The following is a 21441-nucleotide window of genomic DNA, read 5'->3' as shown; positions in this document are numbered from 1 at the left end:
ATATAACATTCTAAAATTTGTATTAACCTAATAATATAGCTTCAAAACACATAATGCAAAAATTGACAGAATTAAATAAATAGATAAATTCACAATCCTATTCAGAGATAAGTGATTTAAAGGACCCAAACATCAATAAGGATATAGAAGATTTAAATATGATTAATGGAGCACACCCAGCAACTCCAGGTTTAACAATTTTTCAAGTTCACATGGAAAATTTAATAAAGTAGACCATATGCTGTGTCACAAAACAAGAACTTTTAATGGATTGAAAACATAAAATATGCTCTTCAATAAATTAAACATTAAATCAATCAGAAGGTTAACTGGAAATTAAGCAACACACTTCTAAATAATGTGTTTATCAAAGAAGAAATACTTTTAACCCAGTGAAAATATAAATATTACATATTAAAACTTGTGATATGTAGCTAAAGCAGTACATAGAGAGAAATCTTGAAGAGGAAAAAATGACACTGCCAAATATCAGGAGTTATTGTAAAGCTGCAGCAATTAATAAAGTATGATATTGATACAAAGATAGAAAAATATGTCAATGTAATCTCTAAATTACAAGGTTGGGTTAACATTTTTTAAAACCATTGTAATTTGTCACATTAACAAGGTAAAATATAAAAAACAAACAACACTCTCATTTTATGAAGAGTGTTTGCTTAAAGTTTAGCATCCACATGTGATTTTTAAAACTTTTAGCAAATTAGAATAGAAAGGAATTCCCTTATCCTGAGAAAGAGTATATACAAAAATCTACACCAAGTATGATATTTAATGCTGATCCACTGAAAGTTTTCCTTTGGAGACCAGGAACCCTTCATTATCATCACTTCTACTCAGTACTGTACTGGAGGTGCTAGCCAACACACCAAAGCAATAAAAAGAAATAAAAGGTTGGAAAGGGCAAAAGGAAACAGTCCTCGATTACAAATTATATGAATTGTATACATAGAAAACAATTTTAATAACTATGAATAAATTATTAGGATTAACTAAGAAGGTTAGCATATTTGTGAAATTCAAAATCTATATACAAAAGATAATTATATGTCTGTATAATAGCAGCAGACAGGTAGAAAATAAAATTAACAGTACCTGCTACTTACAATGGAATAAAATAGTCACAGGTACCTAGATATAAGTATAACCAATTTTCTTTCAATACCTCTAAGGAAAAAACTGGAAATGTAATGGGAGACTTTAAAGAACAGTTAAATAAGTGCCAAGCTGTCCCATGTACATGAACTGAAAAACACAATATTGTGAAAATGTAAATTTTCCCCAAACTGCTCTATAGATTCTGTGCATCCCAAATGAAAATCTCAACTAGTCTTTTCTCTTTTAGAATTCAACAAGCTGCTTTTAAAATACAAAGGGCCAAGAATAGCCAAGACACTCTTGAAAAAGAACAAGGAGGAATTGCTGTATAACATACTGAAACTTATTTTAAATCTGTAATAATTAAAAACAGCATGATAATTGGCACTAGGGTAAACAAAAAGTCAATAAAAAAGAATAGAAAATCCAAAACTACATTCACACATAAATAGACATTTGATTTATGACAAAGGTGTCATAGAAAAGCAATTGTCAATAAAAGGTGCCAGGAAATTTTTATATACCCACATGAAAAAACATTAAATTGGATGCCTAACTCACACCATACACAAAAATCCACTTACATTGGGTTATAAGTCTAAACATGAACATAAAATTATAAATCTCTTAGATGGAAAAAAATAAGTGAAGAGGAAATCTGTAATACATACAACAATAAAGATAAATAAAAATAAAAAATAAGTGAGTATCTCTGAATAACCTCAGAGTTGGGAAAGAAAGAGAACTGGCATCAAGATACAAAAAGCAGTAACCATAAAGGGTTTTTGATAAATTTTACATTAAAATTATGAACTTATGCTCATCAAAAGATTTTTAAAAATAGAATTAAAAGATTAGACACAGAATAGGAGATGTTTGCAGCACAAATAGCCAACAAAGGACTCATCAAGACTATTCGCAGTACTTCTTTGGATCAATAAGAAAAAAAGCAGATTATCCAATAGAAAAACTGGCTCAAAAAACCCAAACGAACAAACCAGGCTTGGATAGGCATTCCACAAAAGAGGAAATCCAGTGGCTTCTACTCTTAAGGAAAGGTGCTCAACTTCATTATTAATGAGAGAAATGCAAACTAAAACAACAAACACACTGCTATGCAACCACTAGAATGGATAAAACGTAAAAACACAGTCACTATCAAGTGTTTGTGAAGTTTGGGATCAAATGGAACTCTCATATATTGCTGATGAAAATGGAAAATGGTGCAGATGCTTTGGAAAACAGTGTGATAGTATCTAACAAAGCTGAACATAGCACATTCAGCAATTCCACTCCTAGATATGTTGCCCAACAAAAATGTATATATATGTTTACCAAAAGACATTTACAAGAAGGTACATAGCACGACTTTGTGTAAGCACCAAAAATTAGAAACAATTTGAACGTCCATGACTGGTATATCCACACAATGGAATAATATAGAGCAATGAGAATGAACAAACTATAGCAACACACAGTGTAGATGAATCTCACAACCATAATCTGAGTGAAAGAAGCCAGAAACCATAGAATGTATACAATATGGTTCCATTTACATACTTCAAAAACAGGCAAAACTAAACTAAATTCTTTAGGGATGTATACATACATAGTATGATTATAAAGAAAAGCAAAGAAATAATTATCCTAAGCATTGGAATGGTGGTTACCTCACTGGGGAGGGAGAGGATGTGATTGGGAGGGTATATACAGTGAGTCTTCTGGGTTGTTGACAATGTTCTTAATCTGGATGATGGTTGCATTTTTGTGCCAAAAACATTTGTTATATGCACTTTGCTGTGCAGTCTTAGTTTACAATTTTAACAGATTTTCTAATTGAAGAAAAGAGGTCCAAGGACTGAAACTTGGATCGCTCTTATATTTAGAATATGTGTATAAACCCTGCATCCATTTAATATTCAATAGAGTTTTTGAGCACCTACTATATTCCAGGCATTTGTTCCAGCTGCTGGGAATATAGCAGAGGACAAAACAGAGAAAAGCCCCTGCTTTTATGGAACTTACATGCTAGTGAAGTCTAAAGAGAGTATGTCAAGTGGGATGGAGTGGAAAACTATGCAAACGTTTCTTAGATGTCGAATAAGATGACGACGTAACAAAATTAACTATTGACTTTAATAAGTCACTCACATGACTGGGATACCATCTAAATATGGAGGTGCTTCATCTAGACTTCTTTTGTGAACTCCCAATTTCTGTGTATTTGGCCAGTTTAATACACATAGATGTTCTGTGTCCAAAACTGTAAACCTCAACCTACTCCTCCTTCAGGGCTCTTCATCGTAGTGAATTGCATCACCATTCACCCATTTTCCCAAATCAGAAACCTGAAAGTTATCTTTAATCTTTCTTTCTCCTCTCCCTTCCCCATCACACTTCCAATTCATAATCAATTCTACTAAATGTATTCCAAATACAGGGAAAGGAAGAATGTGAGGTGTTTCTATATACCTGGCCCATGAGGATATTGCTTTTTCTCTGTTTTTTTTTTTTTTTTTTTCCTTCAGTGCTCAGAATAGAGATGTCCTTCAGTTCAAGAAAGTGGTTTTCCAGGAATTTACTGATGGCTCCTTTACTCAGCCCTTATACCGTGGAGAACTAAATGAACACTTGGGACTCCTGGGGCCATATATAAGAGCAGAAGTTGAAGACAATATCATGGTGAGCTGAAGACAATGGAATCACAGGAAAATTAATCCTGTATATTTTTTGTCTCTGATTACAAAAGTAATGTATTCTCATTTTTGAAAATTTTTAAAAGTAGAAAATGAAGTTGAAAAAGAATCTCATAATTATCATTTTGGTGTATGTTCTTATATTTTTCCTATGTGTTCTTCTATTTATGTATCCATAATTATACAATGTATAATTCTACTTTTTTTTTTTTACTAAATATCATGTCATATACATTTCTTATGTCATTTAAAAACACTTCCTAGGTATCTTTTTTATAAGTGATGGCATAAGAGTCTATTACATGAATTTATGATTTACTTAACCATTTACTTTTAGTAACCTTTTGGATAGGTTTTTTTTTTTTTTCAACTATTTAAATAATGCTGCAATCACAACTCTTTTTTTTTAATTTTTTAATTTATTTTTTTGTTACAGATGTTTCTCCTTTTTTACCCCATTGGCACCCCCCTCCCCACCCCACACCTGCCCCATCCCCGGCTTTGTTGTCCGTGTCTATTGGTTATGTATACATGCATATAAGTTCTGTGGTTTATCTCTTCCCAACTCTTTTTCTAGGATAAAATTCTAAAAGTTCAATGTACGTGAATATTTTAAGACTTTCTGTAATGAATTATCTGTTAATGTCCTTTTCACATTTGACATTTTTTGAAGGAGTGCTTTCCTTATTAATTTATATTACCTATATTATAGATCATTGATTTATTAATGATAATTGATTATTTTATTGAATAGTAATTTTTCAAGTTGATTGTCTCTTAATTTTATATATAGTGGTTTTTAAATTTAAACAGGTTTTATATTTTAGGAAGTAACCTATAGATCTTTCCTTTATGACACTTTCATAGCTTTCATGTTTATAAAAAACCTTCCCCATACAGAGATTTTTTTTCTTAAAAGCACCTATACTTTCTCAAACTTTCTTTTACAGTTTAATTTCTTAAAATTTAACTTTTTAATCCATCAGTAATTTCTAAAGACTAGAAGTTCTTTTGGTGCCTTGTGGGAGCTAAAGGTCAAAGCAGTTTTATTTTTTCCCAAGAAACAGTCATTCATTGTCCCAATTGATAGTTTACATTAAGAATATAGAAGGATCTAAAATTATGGGATTGTGAGTGCATTTTTTGCCTTGATTTTTACTTTACTTATCATATTTCCTATGAAACATGTATATTTTTTTCAAATCTGAAAAAGTCTTTTTAGAAGATTATATACATTCATCCTGGAATTTATGATGAAGAACCTTAAGTATCAAGTCCTGAGATATGGTCTCTTAAATACCCTGTAGTGGTATTTTCCCTTTTAATTTGAAATTGCTTTTTAGTATTTAGGAATTTTCTACTTTGCAACTTTGGGTGCATGCCCTAAAACTTTTTTAATTCAAAAATTCCTCAGAGTTTCCTCTATAGATCTTTAGGTTTGGGTTCTAACAACATCCATCCTATATACTTCCTCTGGGTATTAAAACTTGGATAAAGCCAAAATAAACATTACTATTAGGAATGTAAACACTAAAATACTTGCATTCTTTTTAAATTTTTTTTTTTGCTCTGCAGGTAACTTTCAAAAACAAGGCTTCTCGTCCCTACTCCTTCTATTCTAGCCTTATTTCATATGAGGAAGATCAGAGACAAGGAGCAGAACCTAGAAAAAAGTTTGTCAAGCCTAATGAAACCAAAGATTACTTTTGGAAAGTGCAACATCATATGGCACCCACTAGAGATGAGTTTGACTGCAAAGCCTGGGCTTATTTTTCTGATGTTGATCTGGTAAGTGGGTCTACACTGTGCTGGGCACTTTCTGTTTTAAAAGAAATGGTCTTTGCAATATCTGCTAAGAATTTGGGTATTTGTCCTATGGGCAGCTTTAAATGTGGGGTGGGGGTAAGCATCATATTTGTGTTTTAGAAATATCATTCTGGGATCTACTGAGAAGGATGAATTGAACTGTGGGAAGATGGGGAGTAGCTTGGAGTGGCACAAAGGTTGATGAGAAATCCACTCTGGTTCATAGGTGGAAGAGCTTATACTCACAGGATTAATGTCTTTCCTCTCAGGAAAAAGATATGCACTCAGGCTTGATTGGACCCCTTCTGATCTGCCGAACCAACACACTGAACCCTGCTCATGGGAGACAAGTGACAGTGCAGGAATTTGCTCTATTTTTTACTATTTTTGATGAGACCAAGAGCTGGTACATCACCGAAAACATGGAAAGGAACTGCAGGGCTTCCTGCAACATCCAGATGGAGGATCCCACTTTTAAAGAAAATTATCGCTTCCATGGTAATATATCCCACACCCAAATATTACTCACTCTGAAATACAGCATGCATGTGACAAATTAGCCTTGTGCCTGAGGCTTGGACTTTGTATGAACTGAGAGTATATTTATGGGAGTGTAATCTTCATAGGAATCAGTATTTTTTTTCTTTATTGATTTTAGAGAGAGAGGAAGGAAGAGGGAGAGAGAGGTAGAAACATTAAAGAGAGAGAACATCGATTGGCCTCCTTCTGCACACCCTCCACTGGGGACTTGGCCCACAACCTAGGCATGTGCCCTGACTGGGCATTGAACTGGTGACCTCTTGGTGCATGGGTCGATGCTCAAGCCCTGAGCCACACCAGCAGGGTTGAATCAATATTTTTGATGAGTAGAGGAAAAGAAACTTCTACAGTAGATTTTAACAGCCTTTTTGTGTTCTCCTTCTCCAGCAATCAATGGCTATGTGATGGATACTCTACCTGGCTTAGTAATGTCTCAGGATCAAAGGATTCGATGGTATCTGCTCAGTATGGGCAGCAATGAAAACATCCACTCTATTCATTTCAGTGGACATGTATTCACTGTACGGAAAAAAGAGGAGTATAAAATGGCAGTCTACAACCTCTATCCAGGTATGAGCTAGTTTGTGCTCTTCTTTCTACCTACTATACTTGTTGAATATTTACTTGAAATGGTCCAGGCACTGGGAAGATCAGTGAACAAAGCAGATAAACTTCTTGTTCTCAGGTAACCTACTTTTTCAAGTAACTGTACCCTATAGAGAAATAATAAATAAATTAGCAAATGAACATGATAATTTCAGATATAGATAATATGCTACAAAAGAAATAGAACAGAATAAATGGATAATTTATGTCATGGCACTTCCTAGGAAAAAAGGCATTTTTTTTCCATCTCAAATCCCACATGGCACCAGTAATTATTCAAGGAGTGATTAGTTTATGTCTGTTACCAATATGTTGATTAAGTACTACTTGCAATGTTGATCAAAACACAATTTCAGAAGATGGCAGTAGGCAGGACCGGAGGGAAGGTGAGTGTGTGAGAGAGTGTGAGTGGACATGAAGGTGGACGATCAAACCCGAGCAGTGCAGAAACACTGAGCAGAAGTTTCCTGGGCTGTGGACAGGAGCAGCCAGCTACCACAGCAAGCAGCCCTTCAGGGCTCTTCTCCCTGCGCCACTGGGAGGTCCCACCATTTTGGAAGATCCCGGGTCATCCCTGGGAGGAGTCAGTAGGAGCGGCTAGGGCACAGCAACATGAGCCCACCAACACACCTGGCACCACTGGACCAGTGGACACTCTGTGTCAACACAGACCTGTGCACAGTAGTGGAGCTCCTAAGGTGCCAGTTGTGGAAGCCGCAAACAGCCCGGAGCCCAGCACCATCTCCCATAGTAGCAGCCCGATCAGAGTCCAGATATACCCCCAGCAACAGAGGCTGGGGAGCAGAAATCCATCCCCAGGCAACAGAAGCACAGACCAGCAGCTGAGACCCATCCCCAAAAACTACAGCAAAAGCTAGGCAGGAGTTGAGCCCCACTGGGCAGCAGCACTCCCCAGCTGCCAGCAGCAGGACCTAGGGCTCCACAAAGGCCTGTGTGGTTCAGTACCCCACAAGAGCAATGGGAAGCCAGAGCCCCAGAGAGACAGGTGAGATCCAGCTGCCCGCTCACAGGACCTGCGGAGTGCTGAACCACCAGAGAGGCCTGTGTGACCCAGCAGGAACAGTGCCATCCAGTTACCTGAGGGACCTGCAAGGTGCTAAACCACCAGAGAGGGCAGTGCAACCCAGCAGCCCATAACATAGGCATAGAGGTGGGGGTCCCCAAAGGGACTGTGCCATCCAGTTACCCACAGGGCCTGCGGAGTGTGGGGGCACCAGAAAGGCCTGTGCGACCCAGCTGCACACAAGATACGCATAGAGGATGTGAAAATGGAGGCGGAGTGAATAGAAGCTACAAAGACGATCTCCCAGGACCAAATGGGAATTACAACTAAAATAAAGAAAAAACAAGCCCATTCCACAGCTCAGAGAACCAGGACAGAATGCTAAAATAGCCACAGCCCTGCACCTGGGGGCTACGGCAGAGGGAGGGCAAACTGGGCTGGAACTCTGTGAGGACAACCTGGATTTGAAGGGCACTCAGAGTTTTTGCTGATGTGGCCACAAAGGACAGTGGCCAGTGTGCTCCTTCCCAGAACTGTGGGGAAGAGCAGCAGCCCAGCCCTCTCAAAGATTCAGCCTTTCCCAGGTGAGGCAAAGAAATGCAAATTGAGGCTCATTAACAACCAGCATCTATCCCACCCTCTGGAAATCCTCTTATGCAGAACACCAGGGTTACATTTCAAGGCACTGAGTAACTGAGACTACTGGCCACTAGGAAAAAGCTAGAGGATAACTGAACCTTTTCTGAGCTTGCAAATATACCAGGAAAGTAGGACTTGACACTGGTGTTTAACACGGGCCCACTGAGGCTCAACCAAACGCAGTAGAGGTAGCCACAAACAGCAGAACACCAACACCCACAGGGAATATTTGGCAGGCTCCAAAACCCACTGAGATAGCCAAAATAGTGAAACAAAAAAACAAATCCCAAATGAAAGAACAAGAAAACTCTATTGAAGATAAGATAAATAAAATGCAGCTAAGCAAATTATCAGAGGTCAAGTTCAGAGCCATGACCTTGAGGAAGCTCAACAGCATGAGTAAGGACATCAGTACCATGAGTAAAGATGTAGAAACATTGAAAACCAACCAAGTGGAAATGAAGAATGACAGAGCAGAAATAAACAACACATTTGAAGGACTTAACAGCAGAGTAGAGGAAGCTGAGGACCGGATCAGTGAATTAGAAAACAAGGTAGAAAAAAAATCAATCAATCAGAAAACCAAAAGGAAAAAAAACAATTAAAAAACAGCAAGATAGCTTAAAGAACTGTGGGATAGCTGGAAACATAATAACATTTACATCATAGCAGTCCCCAAAGAGGAAGAAAATGGGCAAGGGGTGGAGAATATATTTGAAGAAATAGTGACAGAAAACTTCCCTAATTTGGTGAAGGAAGAAGGCATTCAAGTTGAAGAAGCACAGAGAGCCCCAAGTAAAAAGAACACAAAAAGGCCCACACCAAGACACATAGTAATCAAAATGCCAAAAATTAAAGACAAAGAGAGAATCCTAAAGGCACCAAGAGATAAGCAACAGGTTACTTACAAAGAAAACCCCAGTAGGCTCTCAGCTGACTTCTCAACAAAAACACTACAGGCCAGAAGGGACTGGCATGAAGTAATCAAGGTAATGAAACACAAGGATCTGAATCCAAGACTACTATATCCAGCAAGGCTATCATTCGAAATAGAAGCTTACATAAGGAGCTTCCCAGACGAAAAAAAGCTAAGGGAATATATCAACACCAAACCAGCACTGAAAAATATGCAAAAAGGACTGCTGTAATCAGTAGAAGAAATAGGAAGAAGAATAGAACCACACTTAACAAAAATGGTAATAAATAAGTACATATCAATTATCACTTTAAATGTGAATGGTTTGAATGCTCCGATAAAAAGACACAGAGTAGCTGACTGGATGAGAAAGCATGACTTACATATATGTTGTTTACAAGAGACCCACCTCACAACAAAAGACTCACAAAGGTTGAAAGTGAAGGGATGGCAAAAAAAATCTTTCAAGCAAACGGAAAGCAAAGAAAAGCTGGGGTAGCAATACTCATATATGATAAAGTAGATTTCAAAATGAAGGCCATAACTAGAGACAAAGAAGGCCACTACATAATATTGAAAGGATCTCTCCAACAGGAAGATATAACCTTGGTAAACATTTATGCACCCAATAGAGGAGCACCAACATATAATAAAAATCCTTTGGAGAACTTAAGGAGAATTCAACAGCAATACAATCATAGCACGGGAAGTCAATACCACTCTGACATCACTGGATAGGTCTTCTAGACAAAAAATTAGCAAGGAAACAGAGACTCTAAATGAACCACTAGACCAAATGGATTTAACATATATCTACAGAGAATTACAACCCAAAACTACAGAATTCACATTCTTCTCAAGTGTACATGGGACATTCTAAAAGATAGACCACATGTTAGGGCAAAAACTAAGTCTCTACAAGTTCAAGAAGATTGAAATCATATCAAGCATCTTCTCAGATCACAGTGGCATGAAACTAGAAATCAATTGCAAGAAGAACAGACAAAGACATTTGAACACATGGAAGCTAAATAGCATGTTATTAAACAATGAATGGGTCACTGAGGAGATCAAGAAAGAAATCAAAAACCTCCCGGAAACCAATGAAAATGAAGACACAACAACACAAAATCTATGGGATGCAGCGAAAGCAGTTCTGACAGGGAAGTTCATAGCACTACAGGCCTACCTCAAAAAACAAGAAAAATCTCTAATAGACTATTTAACCTCACAACTTAAAGAACTAGAGAGCACACAAACAAACAAACAAAAAAACCCAGAGCAAGTAGAAGGAAGGAAATAGTAAAGATCAGAGCAGAAATAAATGACATAGAGACCAGAAGAACAATTCAAAGGATCAATAAAACAAAGAGCTGGTTTTCGAAAAGACAAACAAGATTGATGGATCCTTAGCTAGACTCACCAAGAAACAAAGAGAGAGAACCCAAATACACAAAATCAGAATTGAAAGAGGAGAGGTAACAACTGACACCAAGGAAATACAAAAGATCATTAACAACTACTGTGAACAATTGTATGGCAACAAATTCGACAATCTAAGAGAAATGGACAAATTTCTAGAAACACGTAGTCTCCCAAAACTAGATCAGGAAGAGATAGAAAACTTGAACAGACCAATAACAACAGAATAAATTAAAGATGTAATCAAGACTCTCCCAGCAAACAAAATCCCAGGCCCAGATAGCTACATGGGGGAGTTTTACAAAACATTCAAAGAACTAATACCCATTCTCCTCAAACTATTTCAAAAAATTCAAGAAGAAGGAAGACTTCCAAACTCGTTTTATGAAGCCAGCATAATTCTATTTCCAAAACCAGAAAAAGACACAACAAAGAAAGAAAACTACAGGCCAATATCCCTGATGAACATAGATGCCAAAATCCTGAACAAAATACTAGCAAATCGGATCCAGCAATGCACCAAAAAAAATTATCCACCATGACCAAGTGGGATTCATCTCAGAAAGGCAAGGCTGGTACAATATTCGCAAATCAATAAATGTGATACACCACATAAATAAAATGAAAAATAAAAACCACATGATCATATTAATAGATGCCAAAAAAGCCTTCAATGAAATCCAGCATACATTTCTGATAAAAACGTTCAGCAGTGTGGGAATAGAGGGATCATATCTAGATATAATAAAGGCCATATATGAAAGACCTACAGCCAACATCATACTCAATGGGCAAAAACTAAAAGCATTTCCCTTAAGAACAGGAGCAAGGCAAGGATGCCCACTTTCGCCACTCTTATTTAACATAGTACTGGAAGTCTTAGCCACAGCAATCAGACAGGAAGAAAAAATAAAAGAAATCCAAATTGGAAAGGAGGAAGTGAAATTGTCATTATTTGCAGATGACATGATACTATACATAGAAAACCCCAAAGACTCCATCAAAAGCTTACTAGACTTAATAAATGAATTTGGCAAAGTAGCAGGATACAAAATTAATGTCAAGAAATCGATGGCATTCTTATACACCAATGATGAACTCACAGAAAGAGAAACTAAGAGAACAATCCCATTTATCATTGTGGCAATAAAATTAAGATACCTAGGAATAAACTTAACCAAAGAAGTAAAGGACCTATTTGCAGAAAACTACAGGTCATTGAAAAAAGAAATAGAGGAAGATATAAAAAAGTGGAAGCACATACCCTGTTCATGGATTGGGAGAATTAACATCATTAAAATGTCCATATTACCCAAAGCAATCTATAGATTCAACGCAAATCCCATCAAAATACCAACGGCATACTTCACAGAATTAGAACAATTATTTCAAAAGTTCATATGGAACCAAAAAAGGCCTCAAATAGCCACAGCAATCTTGAAAAGAAAGAACAAAGTTGGAGGGATCACAATACCAGATTTCAGGTTATACTACAAAGTCACTGTAATCGAAACAGCCTGGTACTGGCACAAGAACAGGCATATAGACCAGTGGAACAGAAGAGAGAACCCAGAAATGGACCCCAGACAATATGCTCAATTAATATTTGACAAAGGTGGCAAAAGCATACAGTGGAATAAAGACAGCCTCTTTAATAAATCGTGTTGGGAAAATTGGACAGCTACATGCAAAAAAAATGAAACTAGATCATCAATTTACACCCTACACAAGAATAAACTCAAAATGGATAAAAGCCTTAAGTGTGACTCATGAATCCATAAAAATCCTGGAAGAAAATGTGGGCAACAAAATTTCAGACATCATATGCAGCAGAATTTTCACTGATACATCATCTAAGGCAACCGAAAGGAGAAAATGAACACATGGAACTACATCAAAATCAAAAGCTCTGCACAGCAAAAGATACAATCATCAAAATGGAAAGGCAACCCACTGTATGGGAGAGTATAATTGCCAATGATATATCAGATAAGGGGTTAATTTCCAATATATATACAGTGCTCATACAACTCAACAAAAGCAAGACAAAGAACCCAATTAAAAAATGGACAGAGGAACTAGACACCTCTTCAAACAGGACATACAAATGGCTAAGAGACATGTGAAGAAATGCTCAACATCACTAATCATCTGAGAGATGCAAATTAAAACAACAATGAGGTATCACCTCACACGTGTCAGAATGGCTGCCATCAAGAAATCATCAAACAACAAGTGTTGGCGAGGGTGTGGAAAAAAGGGGACTCTAGTACATTGCTGGTGGGAATACAGACTGCTGTAGCCACTATGGAAAACAATATGGTGTTACCTCAAAAGTAAATTAATTAATTAAAAAATAACTAAATATGAATTTGACTGTTACAACTGCTTCTCTGTTTCTTTCAAGACTTGTTAGCTTATCAGTCCCATAACGTCCGCTTTATTCAGCTTGATGCTTTGTTACAGATGTTTCTCCTTTTTTACCCCATTGACACCCTCCTCCCCATATTTTTTACATATAAGTTAAAAAGGTACATAAAAATTTTAAAAATAATAATAATAAAATAAATAAATAAAAACACAATTTCATTTTAGTTTTCCACTGTCCCTTTAAAACAGATTTAACAGTGGGAATAAACTTGCCCTCTTTTTGCATGAACTTCTTATAAGACCAGTGACTTTTCTGTTCACTTTTATCTTTTTTCAATTAATTAATTTATTTTTGTTACAATGGTTTTACCTTTTTTGCCCATAGACACCCTCCTCCTCATCCCGTCCTCCCCCCCCCCCCCACAGCACTGTTATCTATGTCCACTGGTTATGCATATAACTTCTTTGGTTTATCTCTTCCATCCCCCGCCCTCTCCTTTGAAGGTTGTCAGTCTGAACCTTACTTCTATGTATGTCTCTGGGTCTATTTTGTTTGTCAGCTTATTTTGTTCATTATATTCCAGAAATAAGTGAGATAATGTGGTATTTGTCCCTCTCTGGTTGGCTTATTTCACTTAGCATAATACTCTCCAGGTCCCTCCATGTTGTCTCAAAAGATAAGAGATCTTTCTTTCTTACAGCTCTGTAGTATTCCATTGTGTATATGTACCACAACTTTTTCATCCATTCATCTATTGATGGACACTTGGGCTGCTTCCAGTTCTTAGCAATTGTAAATAGTGCTGCTATGAACATAGGGGTACATATATTCTTTCTGATGGGTGTTTCAGGCTTCTTAGGATATATTCCTAGAAATGCTCACTTTTATCTTAATAGTCTTGTGGTCACTTTATATCACAGATATAGTTTGTCAAAAATTACAATGTCCACTCTATTATATTTATAAAACTGCTGAACTTGATGTAACTTGAATCTCTCCTCCCCCAACTTGAACCTGCTTATTGTGCTTCCTCCCAACTCCTTGCTGATTGCTGCTTTGAACTCCAGCATGGAAAGTGTCAAGATAAGGGATTGGACTGTTATTATTTACTTACAACTGGCACCATTGTTGTAAGCAAGCTTCACACTTTGTGCACCTGGCAGATATTTAAAGCTGACTCTTTTTGTAGGGAACTTTTTGGGGGGCTCTTTAGAGACTACTGTTTGAGACCCTCTCTCATGAAATTCCCTTGACCTGGTTGGTTCCATCTTTATTCCAAGTGATTGGTCATTCATTCCTCAGATTCTCAGCATTCACTTCCAGCTTTCTTCTGATGGGTTTCCTTTAGCCATCACGGCAGCCCTAGTAGACTAGATCTGGGAGGACCTCCCTGATTCTTCTCTCCCAGGGAGCCTGTATCTGATCCATGAGAAACACACCTGTGGTTCTGAAAAACCACTGAGTACACGCCTAATGCAGTAGCTTTCTCCTGTCTACCACCAAAGATTTCTGTTGCCCTCTCTCCCATTTCCCATGGTTGGGGGCTGTCAGAACTCAATTTTTAGTGCCCCAACTGAAGGGGTCAGATAGCAAGCACTTTGGGTTTCAGGGGTCCAATAGTGGTAGAACTGGCTTAGAGCTCCATTGATATTCTACATAAGCCAATGTGTCTCATGGTCGTTTTTTAGTGAAAATAAATATTTTTTGTTCCTTTTGTGTTTCATAAGGTGTTTCTGAGACAGTGGAAATGCTACCATCTGAAGTTGGGATTTGGCGGATAGAATGCCTTATTGGCGAACATCTACAAGCTGGGATGAGCACTCTTTTTCTGGTGTACAGCAAGAGTAAGTAGTAATGTAGAGAGGCTCTCTGCCTACTCAGCCTAGATCTATACAACTTTTCTCCTTCCTAGACTGGTTGTCTTTGTCAAGAAATAAATATAAGTTCACAGTCATGATCAAATCTGAAATTAGTATTGCTGGTAGAAATCATGCATCTTCAGAGGAGGGTAGTTATACCTGAAGCTTTGAACACTGAACCTGGAGTCTTAAATACAGGTTTGGCAAAAATAGGTTTACAGTTGTAAGTACGTGAAACACAGAGTGTATTTTTATGTTATTTATTGTTTATTGTATTATTTTACATACAGACAACTGTAAACCTACTTTTGTCCCACACTGTATTTAACAAACTGGGGCTAAAAAAAAAAAAAATCTCTTTATTTTCACAACTTTATAAAGCTCCAAGATCTCCAAGAGCACATTTTGAAACTTAATTTAGGTTCAATTATTAAAGATAACTTACAAACATTGCTTGGAAAAGCTTGAAATTTCATCCTAAACAAGTAAGTAAACCACTGTGGACCCTAGTTTCCTTAGCTGAAAAATGTAAATAGTTCCAGCACCTGTTGGGGTGAATTAAATGAGATTATACAATAAAATATTTCATACAATTCTTGGCACATTGTCAACACTAAAAAAATGAACATTTTTTGGTATTCTCCCATTTTTATTGACTTGCATTTGTGAAGCTCAGTCTTCTGCACGTCTAGCTATTGTGTTGCCCTCATTTGATTTCAGAGTGTCAGAGTCCACTGGGAATGGCTTCTGGATACATTAGAGATTTTCAGATTACAGCTTCAGGACAATATGGTAAATATTATTTTCTCTCTAAGAACTGGACTGATTTTTTTTTTTTTTTACTTTTGTTGGATAGGTTCAGATAACCAATCTATCTCCATCTTCTACTAATTTTACTCCATAGGTGCCTCTCAAATCTATTTTCTCTTAACTTCCCACTGTGATCATTCTAATTCAGGCCACCATCACTTCTCACCTGGGTAATGCCACTGCCTCCTTAAATGTCCTGCCTGCCTTCAATATTGTTCCTCTTGCATCTATTCAGGAAGTTATACTTTTCTATGAGCAGTGATAGTTAAGCTTGAATAGGATCTATAGATAATTCTGAAACATTGTTTAGAGTAGGGTATGGCAAACTGGAGCCTGCAGGCCAAATCTAGCCCACCACCTGTTTTTGTATGGCCTTCAAGCTAAGAATAACTTTTCTATTTTTAAATGATTGAAAAAATACAAAAGAAGAATTGTATCTTATGGCATGTAGAAATTATATGAAATTCAAATTTCAGTATCCATAAATAAAGTCTTATATTGGCACACAGCCACACCCATTTATTTACAATTATATGTTTACTTTCATTCTACAATAGCAATTAAGTAATTATAACAGAGACCAGATGATCTGTAATGCTAAAATTATTTACTATCTGGCCCTTTACAGAAAAAAGTTTGCCAACCCGTTTTACAGGGAAAAAATTTCTTTGAAAGAGAGGCTTGAGAGTTATATACCAAAATAGTATTACTTTCCCCTAAGTGGAAGGATAATTTTTTCTATTTTTCTATATAATTTTTTTTCATTTTCTAATTGTTCCACAATGACCATACATTGTGTAATAAAGAAATAATAATATTTGGTAATGCTGGTAACACATTCTAGTATCAGCTAAATACAGGTGCTAAAGATCAACTCAATTATTAATTTTTAGAAAGTAAAAAGGACAATAAGGACAAGCAAAACACAGACAGTCATTCATACTACTGTGCTCTATGCCTTTATTTCCTTCACAGCTAGAATTAATCTTTCTTAAGGGAGTAATTTTATTCCTAAGTGTCTAGAACCCAACCCAACTGAATCTAATCTCTCTCCCCTTTCTTGGACAAAGGACAGTGGGCCCCAAAGCTGGCCAGACTTCATTATTCCGGATCAATCAATGCCTGGAGCACCAAGGATCCCTTTTCCTGGATCAAGGTTAGAAAATGTATCACATATTTCTCTTGCAAGCTCACAGCACTATACATCTCTTTTATACATTTTCATCAAACTCCAGGTAACAGATGAGGGAAGAATTTAGGAATAGAAATGAGCACAATGAGGTGTCCTATTTATATGTTTTTAATCTTTCTACTGGGATTAGGACATCTGAATTCTTTCTACAACACTGAACTCACCACCTCCTAAGATCATGTATTTTATTATTAAATGCCTCCAACTGCCTAGATGTCCTATGGTTGTCCAATCTTTTTATTTTAACACAGAAACAAATGGCTCAATCTCCCATCACACAAGCCAAGAAAAGGTGTCTTATTAATTTAGAGAATTGAATCCATCTTCTTCACAAATTCTACACCACTGTATAGTAGAAAACATCTACTGAAGTTAGTCCAATCTTATAAACTAACTTGAAGTCAAGAACTGAAACAGTGTCTAGGTTAACTCAGTTTGTTTTTAAATGACTCAGTCTTTCAGATTTTCTCACTTCACCATTTCCTCTAGAGCAGCACTGTCCAATAGAAACATAATGCAAATCACAAATGCAAACCACATGTGTAGCCACATTATAAAAGAAATGTGTGAAGTTCATTTTAATAATATATTTTATTTAACACAGCATATAAAAAATATTATCATGTCAACATGTGATCAATCAGGACTGTGACCCCCTTCAATGGCATACATATGGGAACTTCTGTGTCCCTTCCATGCCACCTGAGAGCTGAGGGCAGCTTGGAAATGCCAACTCAACTTCTCTACCTAACCACAAGGGTATGTTCCTTCTAGAGCCCAAACAAGAAAAGGGAGCAAACTCTTCTGCTTCCAGCTTTTCTCTCAACCTGTCTAACATGCTTCCCACCTCTCGTACTTATAGCTTGGAGAGAGAATAGCATAAACACGTTTTACCATCTACTTCCCACAGCTCCATCTACTTCTCATAATGTACCAGCTTTCTTTTTTCTCTTCTTAGTTGGCTGAGGACATCCCCTAGATATTTTTTTTTCTTTGTGATATGGCATCTGTTCTTCTATTTTTCCTGAAGTTAAAATAATAAGTAGGAATCAGGAAAAATAAACTGGCTCACCAGTAAACAGACACAAAGAGCACATCTGTTAATACCACAATAGCTCCCAGAGAACCACATCAGCTCATCTTTTTTTGTTTGTTTTGTAGACACTGCCAATTATGACTCAATTTGAGAGGACTGTTTACTAATTCCTAAGTATTTGTTTGTGAGGCTGCCAAACCACATGTTCTCACCTTGTATTTCTGTGGTTATCACTTTCATTCAACCTTACATATATCCCTGTGTAGTGGACGTTCTAATCTATTTAGCTGCCCTGCATCTGTTCTATGTTTTTATTTTTATTTTTTTATAATAGCATCCTCATTTTCATTTGGGGAATTATATCTCCCTCACTGGATACAATCTGATGAGACTAGTAGAGTGTTGTTCCCATGCCAATGAACACTGAGTGATATACCCTACTAAGATTCTGCTTATTAGATTGACCCATTGTTCCATCTTGCCAAGATTCTGTCTCCCAAAGTATGTCCTAGTCTTCCCAGTTTCACATAATTTACTGACTTGATCACTAAACTTTTTTTATATTTAACAAAGTCATGATCAAAATATTGAAGTAGCCAGGGCTTCCTTACTATGTGCTTAAAACAAAGCAAGCTATTCAAACCAATCCTCATCACAACCTTATGAAGTAGATGTTATTATCATCCTCATTTCAGATAAGGAAGTTGAAGCACAGAAAAGTGAAATAACTTACCCCAGGTAACACAGCCAGTAAGTGGCTGAGCCAAATTCAAACCCTGATAGTTGGACTTCAGGGCCTTAATTCGTAATCATTATACTATACCATTTCTAAAATGCTCCCTTTAGGTTGATAACCATCTATTACCTACCACTGTTTCCTAATGGAAATTGAACCAGTTACAAATTTGCCTTATTGTATTACCATCCAATCTGTATTAAATCACCTGACCCTTAAGGTGTTTTTTGCCATCTATCCTACTGAAGTCCACATACACATTTTTTTTTGTTGTTGTTTTTAATCCTCACCCAAGGATATTTTTCATTTATCTTCAGATAGAGTAGGTGTGGGGGAGAGAAACATCAATGTGAGAGAGACACATCTGTTGGTTGCCTCCCACGTGATCCTGACCAGGACCAGGAACCAAATTACAACCCAGGTACATGCCCTTGACCAGAATCAAACCCTTGACTCTTTGGTCCATGGGCCGATGCTCTAACTGCTGAGCCAAACCGGCCAGGACGCACATACACATTTTCTTGATCTGGTAACTTTACAAAATAAAGAAATGTAATAACTATGTGTGGTGCCAGATGGGTACTAGAATTATCGGGGGGGGGGGGGGTCAATTCATAAATTATATAAATGTCTAACCACTGTGCTTTACACCTGAAACTAATATAAAATAATAGTGAATAGCAACTGTAATTGAAAAAAAAAATTTAGTTAAAAACAAACAAATGGCTCCAGAGAGCCAGCAGGCAGGAAGTTGGAGTTGAGGGGATTGCTGACAGGGCGGGAACTTGGGGTAGGCATTTATTCTAGCAAGAAGGCCTGACAAGTGCACAACAACCTGGCCACCAGGCATGAGAACACTGGGCTGGCTTGAGGGGCATCAGGTGACCAAGATCAGGCAACCAGTAGTAGGCAGTCAGCAAGCTCCACAAAGATGTCTAGGTGCAATGTTTGTATTTGTATGTTACGTGACTCATTACCACCTTGCTTAGTTCCTTATGGAGATGTGTCTTGCTATCGCATTCAAATACTTGGCTGGTACATAGTAAAAATATTGAATCTGTAATTGCCAAATTGCTCCAATATTCCAATTATAAGGCAGAAGAGGCACAAGATGTAGATAAGACTGGCAATTTGAGCATCCCATAGACTGAGAGGTCCTGGTTCAATTCCCAGTCAGGGCTATGCCTGAGTTGTGGGCTTGATCCCCAGCAGGAGGCTTACAGGAGGCAGCCAATCAATGTATCTCTCGCACATCCATATTTCTATCTCTTTCTCCCTCCCCCTCTCTCTAAAAAATATATAAAAACATTTTTTTTTTTTAATTGCCGATTTGCCAAAAATTTATCAGTCACAGAATGTAAGTGGAAAAGAGAACTGGTAAGGCCTTATTAGAAGGTACAATAGTCAGTGGTCCAAAAAAGACCTCTCATATGCTACATGAAGAAAAGTCAAGTCAGTTCAACAAAAGCCATGATTTTTGTACCTGGTACTTTTGGTTGTTTCTGCCACAAGACCAAGAGGAAAAATGAAGTGTCTTCAGTTGGAAATAACATCTAATTTGGGAAAAGACAGTGCTGTAGCTTCTAAAGACTTTGCCATTCTCTCTCCTGTTACCATGCTTTATTTTTCTCCTGCGCTTATCACTACTTGGTGCTGTAAACAAAAACATACATATGATAGATAGTCTGTTTCTCCATCTCAAATGTATGTTCCATGAAGGAAGGACTTTTTATCTTGTTCACTACTGTATTCCCAGTACCCAGAATAATGCTTGGCACATAAGTACAAAAAATATATTCTTTGAATGAATGATGGATGGATGGAACTTACAGTGAACAGAAGGAAATAGTCATTAAGCAAAAGAGTCATGACTGCCCTGGCCAGTTTGGCTCAGTGGTTAGAGCGTCAGCCTGCGGTCCAGAGAGACCCGTGTTCGGTTCCTGCTAAGGGTGCGAACCTCGGTTGCAGTTTGTCCCCGGCCCTGGTTGGTTGTGCAGGTGGCAGCCACTTGATGTGTCCCTTTCACATCGATGTTTTTCTCTCTCTCCCTCTCTTCCACTCTCTCCCTCCCACTCTATCTGAACAAAAAATGGGAAAAAAATGTCCTCAAGTGAGGATAAAAAAGAGTCATGACCAGTCCAATTTGTGTGTGCCAGGCATCTATGAGAAGTTAAGTTTGACTTGTTTGTTAGAGCAGTAACTGATGCCAGAATTCCTGTGGTAGATATCCACTTTTAATGCTTGCATGGTCCATGCCTCTTCTTTAAAAACCAACCATTCCCTACTACTCTGCCATTTTTCACTCATTCATTTCAAAACCTTTGCTAATCATCAGTATTATACCAGATGCCATGTTAAGTGCTGGGGCTAGAGAGAATATAAAAGCTAACATTTCTTGTTCAGTATGTGTATGGCACTGGACTAAGGACATTACATGTATTAACTCTTTAATCCTCTGGTAACCCTTTGAGATAAATACCATTGCTATCTCTGTTTTACAGATAAAGAAGTTGACACACAGAAAGGTTAGGTGACTCAAACAGGTTCATTGCCTTAAGGATATAAGTCTAACAAGAAAGACAAATAAGCAAAGAAATCTTTATAAATATGGTGCAATAACTTGTTATAATGAAGTTATATAAAATAGAGTGGAAGCATAGAAGAAACAGCAC

General features: G+C 37.1%; 1 protein-coding gene across 1 annotated transcript in view; it reads left to right on the top strand.

The window, feature by feature from the left end:
* Nucleotides 1-21441, top strand: part of F8 (coagulation factor VIII) — a 272819-nt gene that overhangs the window by 204511 nt on the left and 46867 nt on the right. Inside the window, exons 15-21 of the mRNA XM_036270458.1 lie at nt 3645-3798; nt 5388-5600; nt 5888-6116; nt 6546-6728; nt 14864-14980; nt 15716-15787; nt 16876-16961. Of these exons, the coding sequence (XP_036126351.1) occupies nt 3645-3798; nt 5388-5600; nt 5888-6116; nt 6546-6728; nt 14864-14980; nt 15716-15787; nt 16876-16961 (1054 nt within the window). The remainder of the gene's footprint in view (nt 1-3644; nt 3799-5387; nt 5601-5887; nt 6117-6545; nt 6729-14863; nt 14981-15715; nt 15788-16875; nt 16962-21441) is intronic.

The sequence above is a fragment of the Molossus molossus genome, unplaced genomic scaffold (assembly GCF_014108415.1).
Source record: "Molossus molossus isolate mMolMol1 unplaced genomic scaffold, mMolMol1.p scaffold_m16_p_2, whole genome shotgun sequence".
Classification (NCBI taxonomy): domain Eukaryota; kingdom Metazoa; phylum Chordata; class Mammalia; order Chiroptera; family Molossidae; genus Molossus; species Molossus molossus.
Note: the sequence above shows the minus strand (reverse complement) of the source record. Positions and strands in the feature narration are given on the sequence as shown.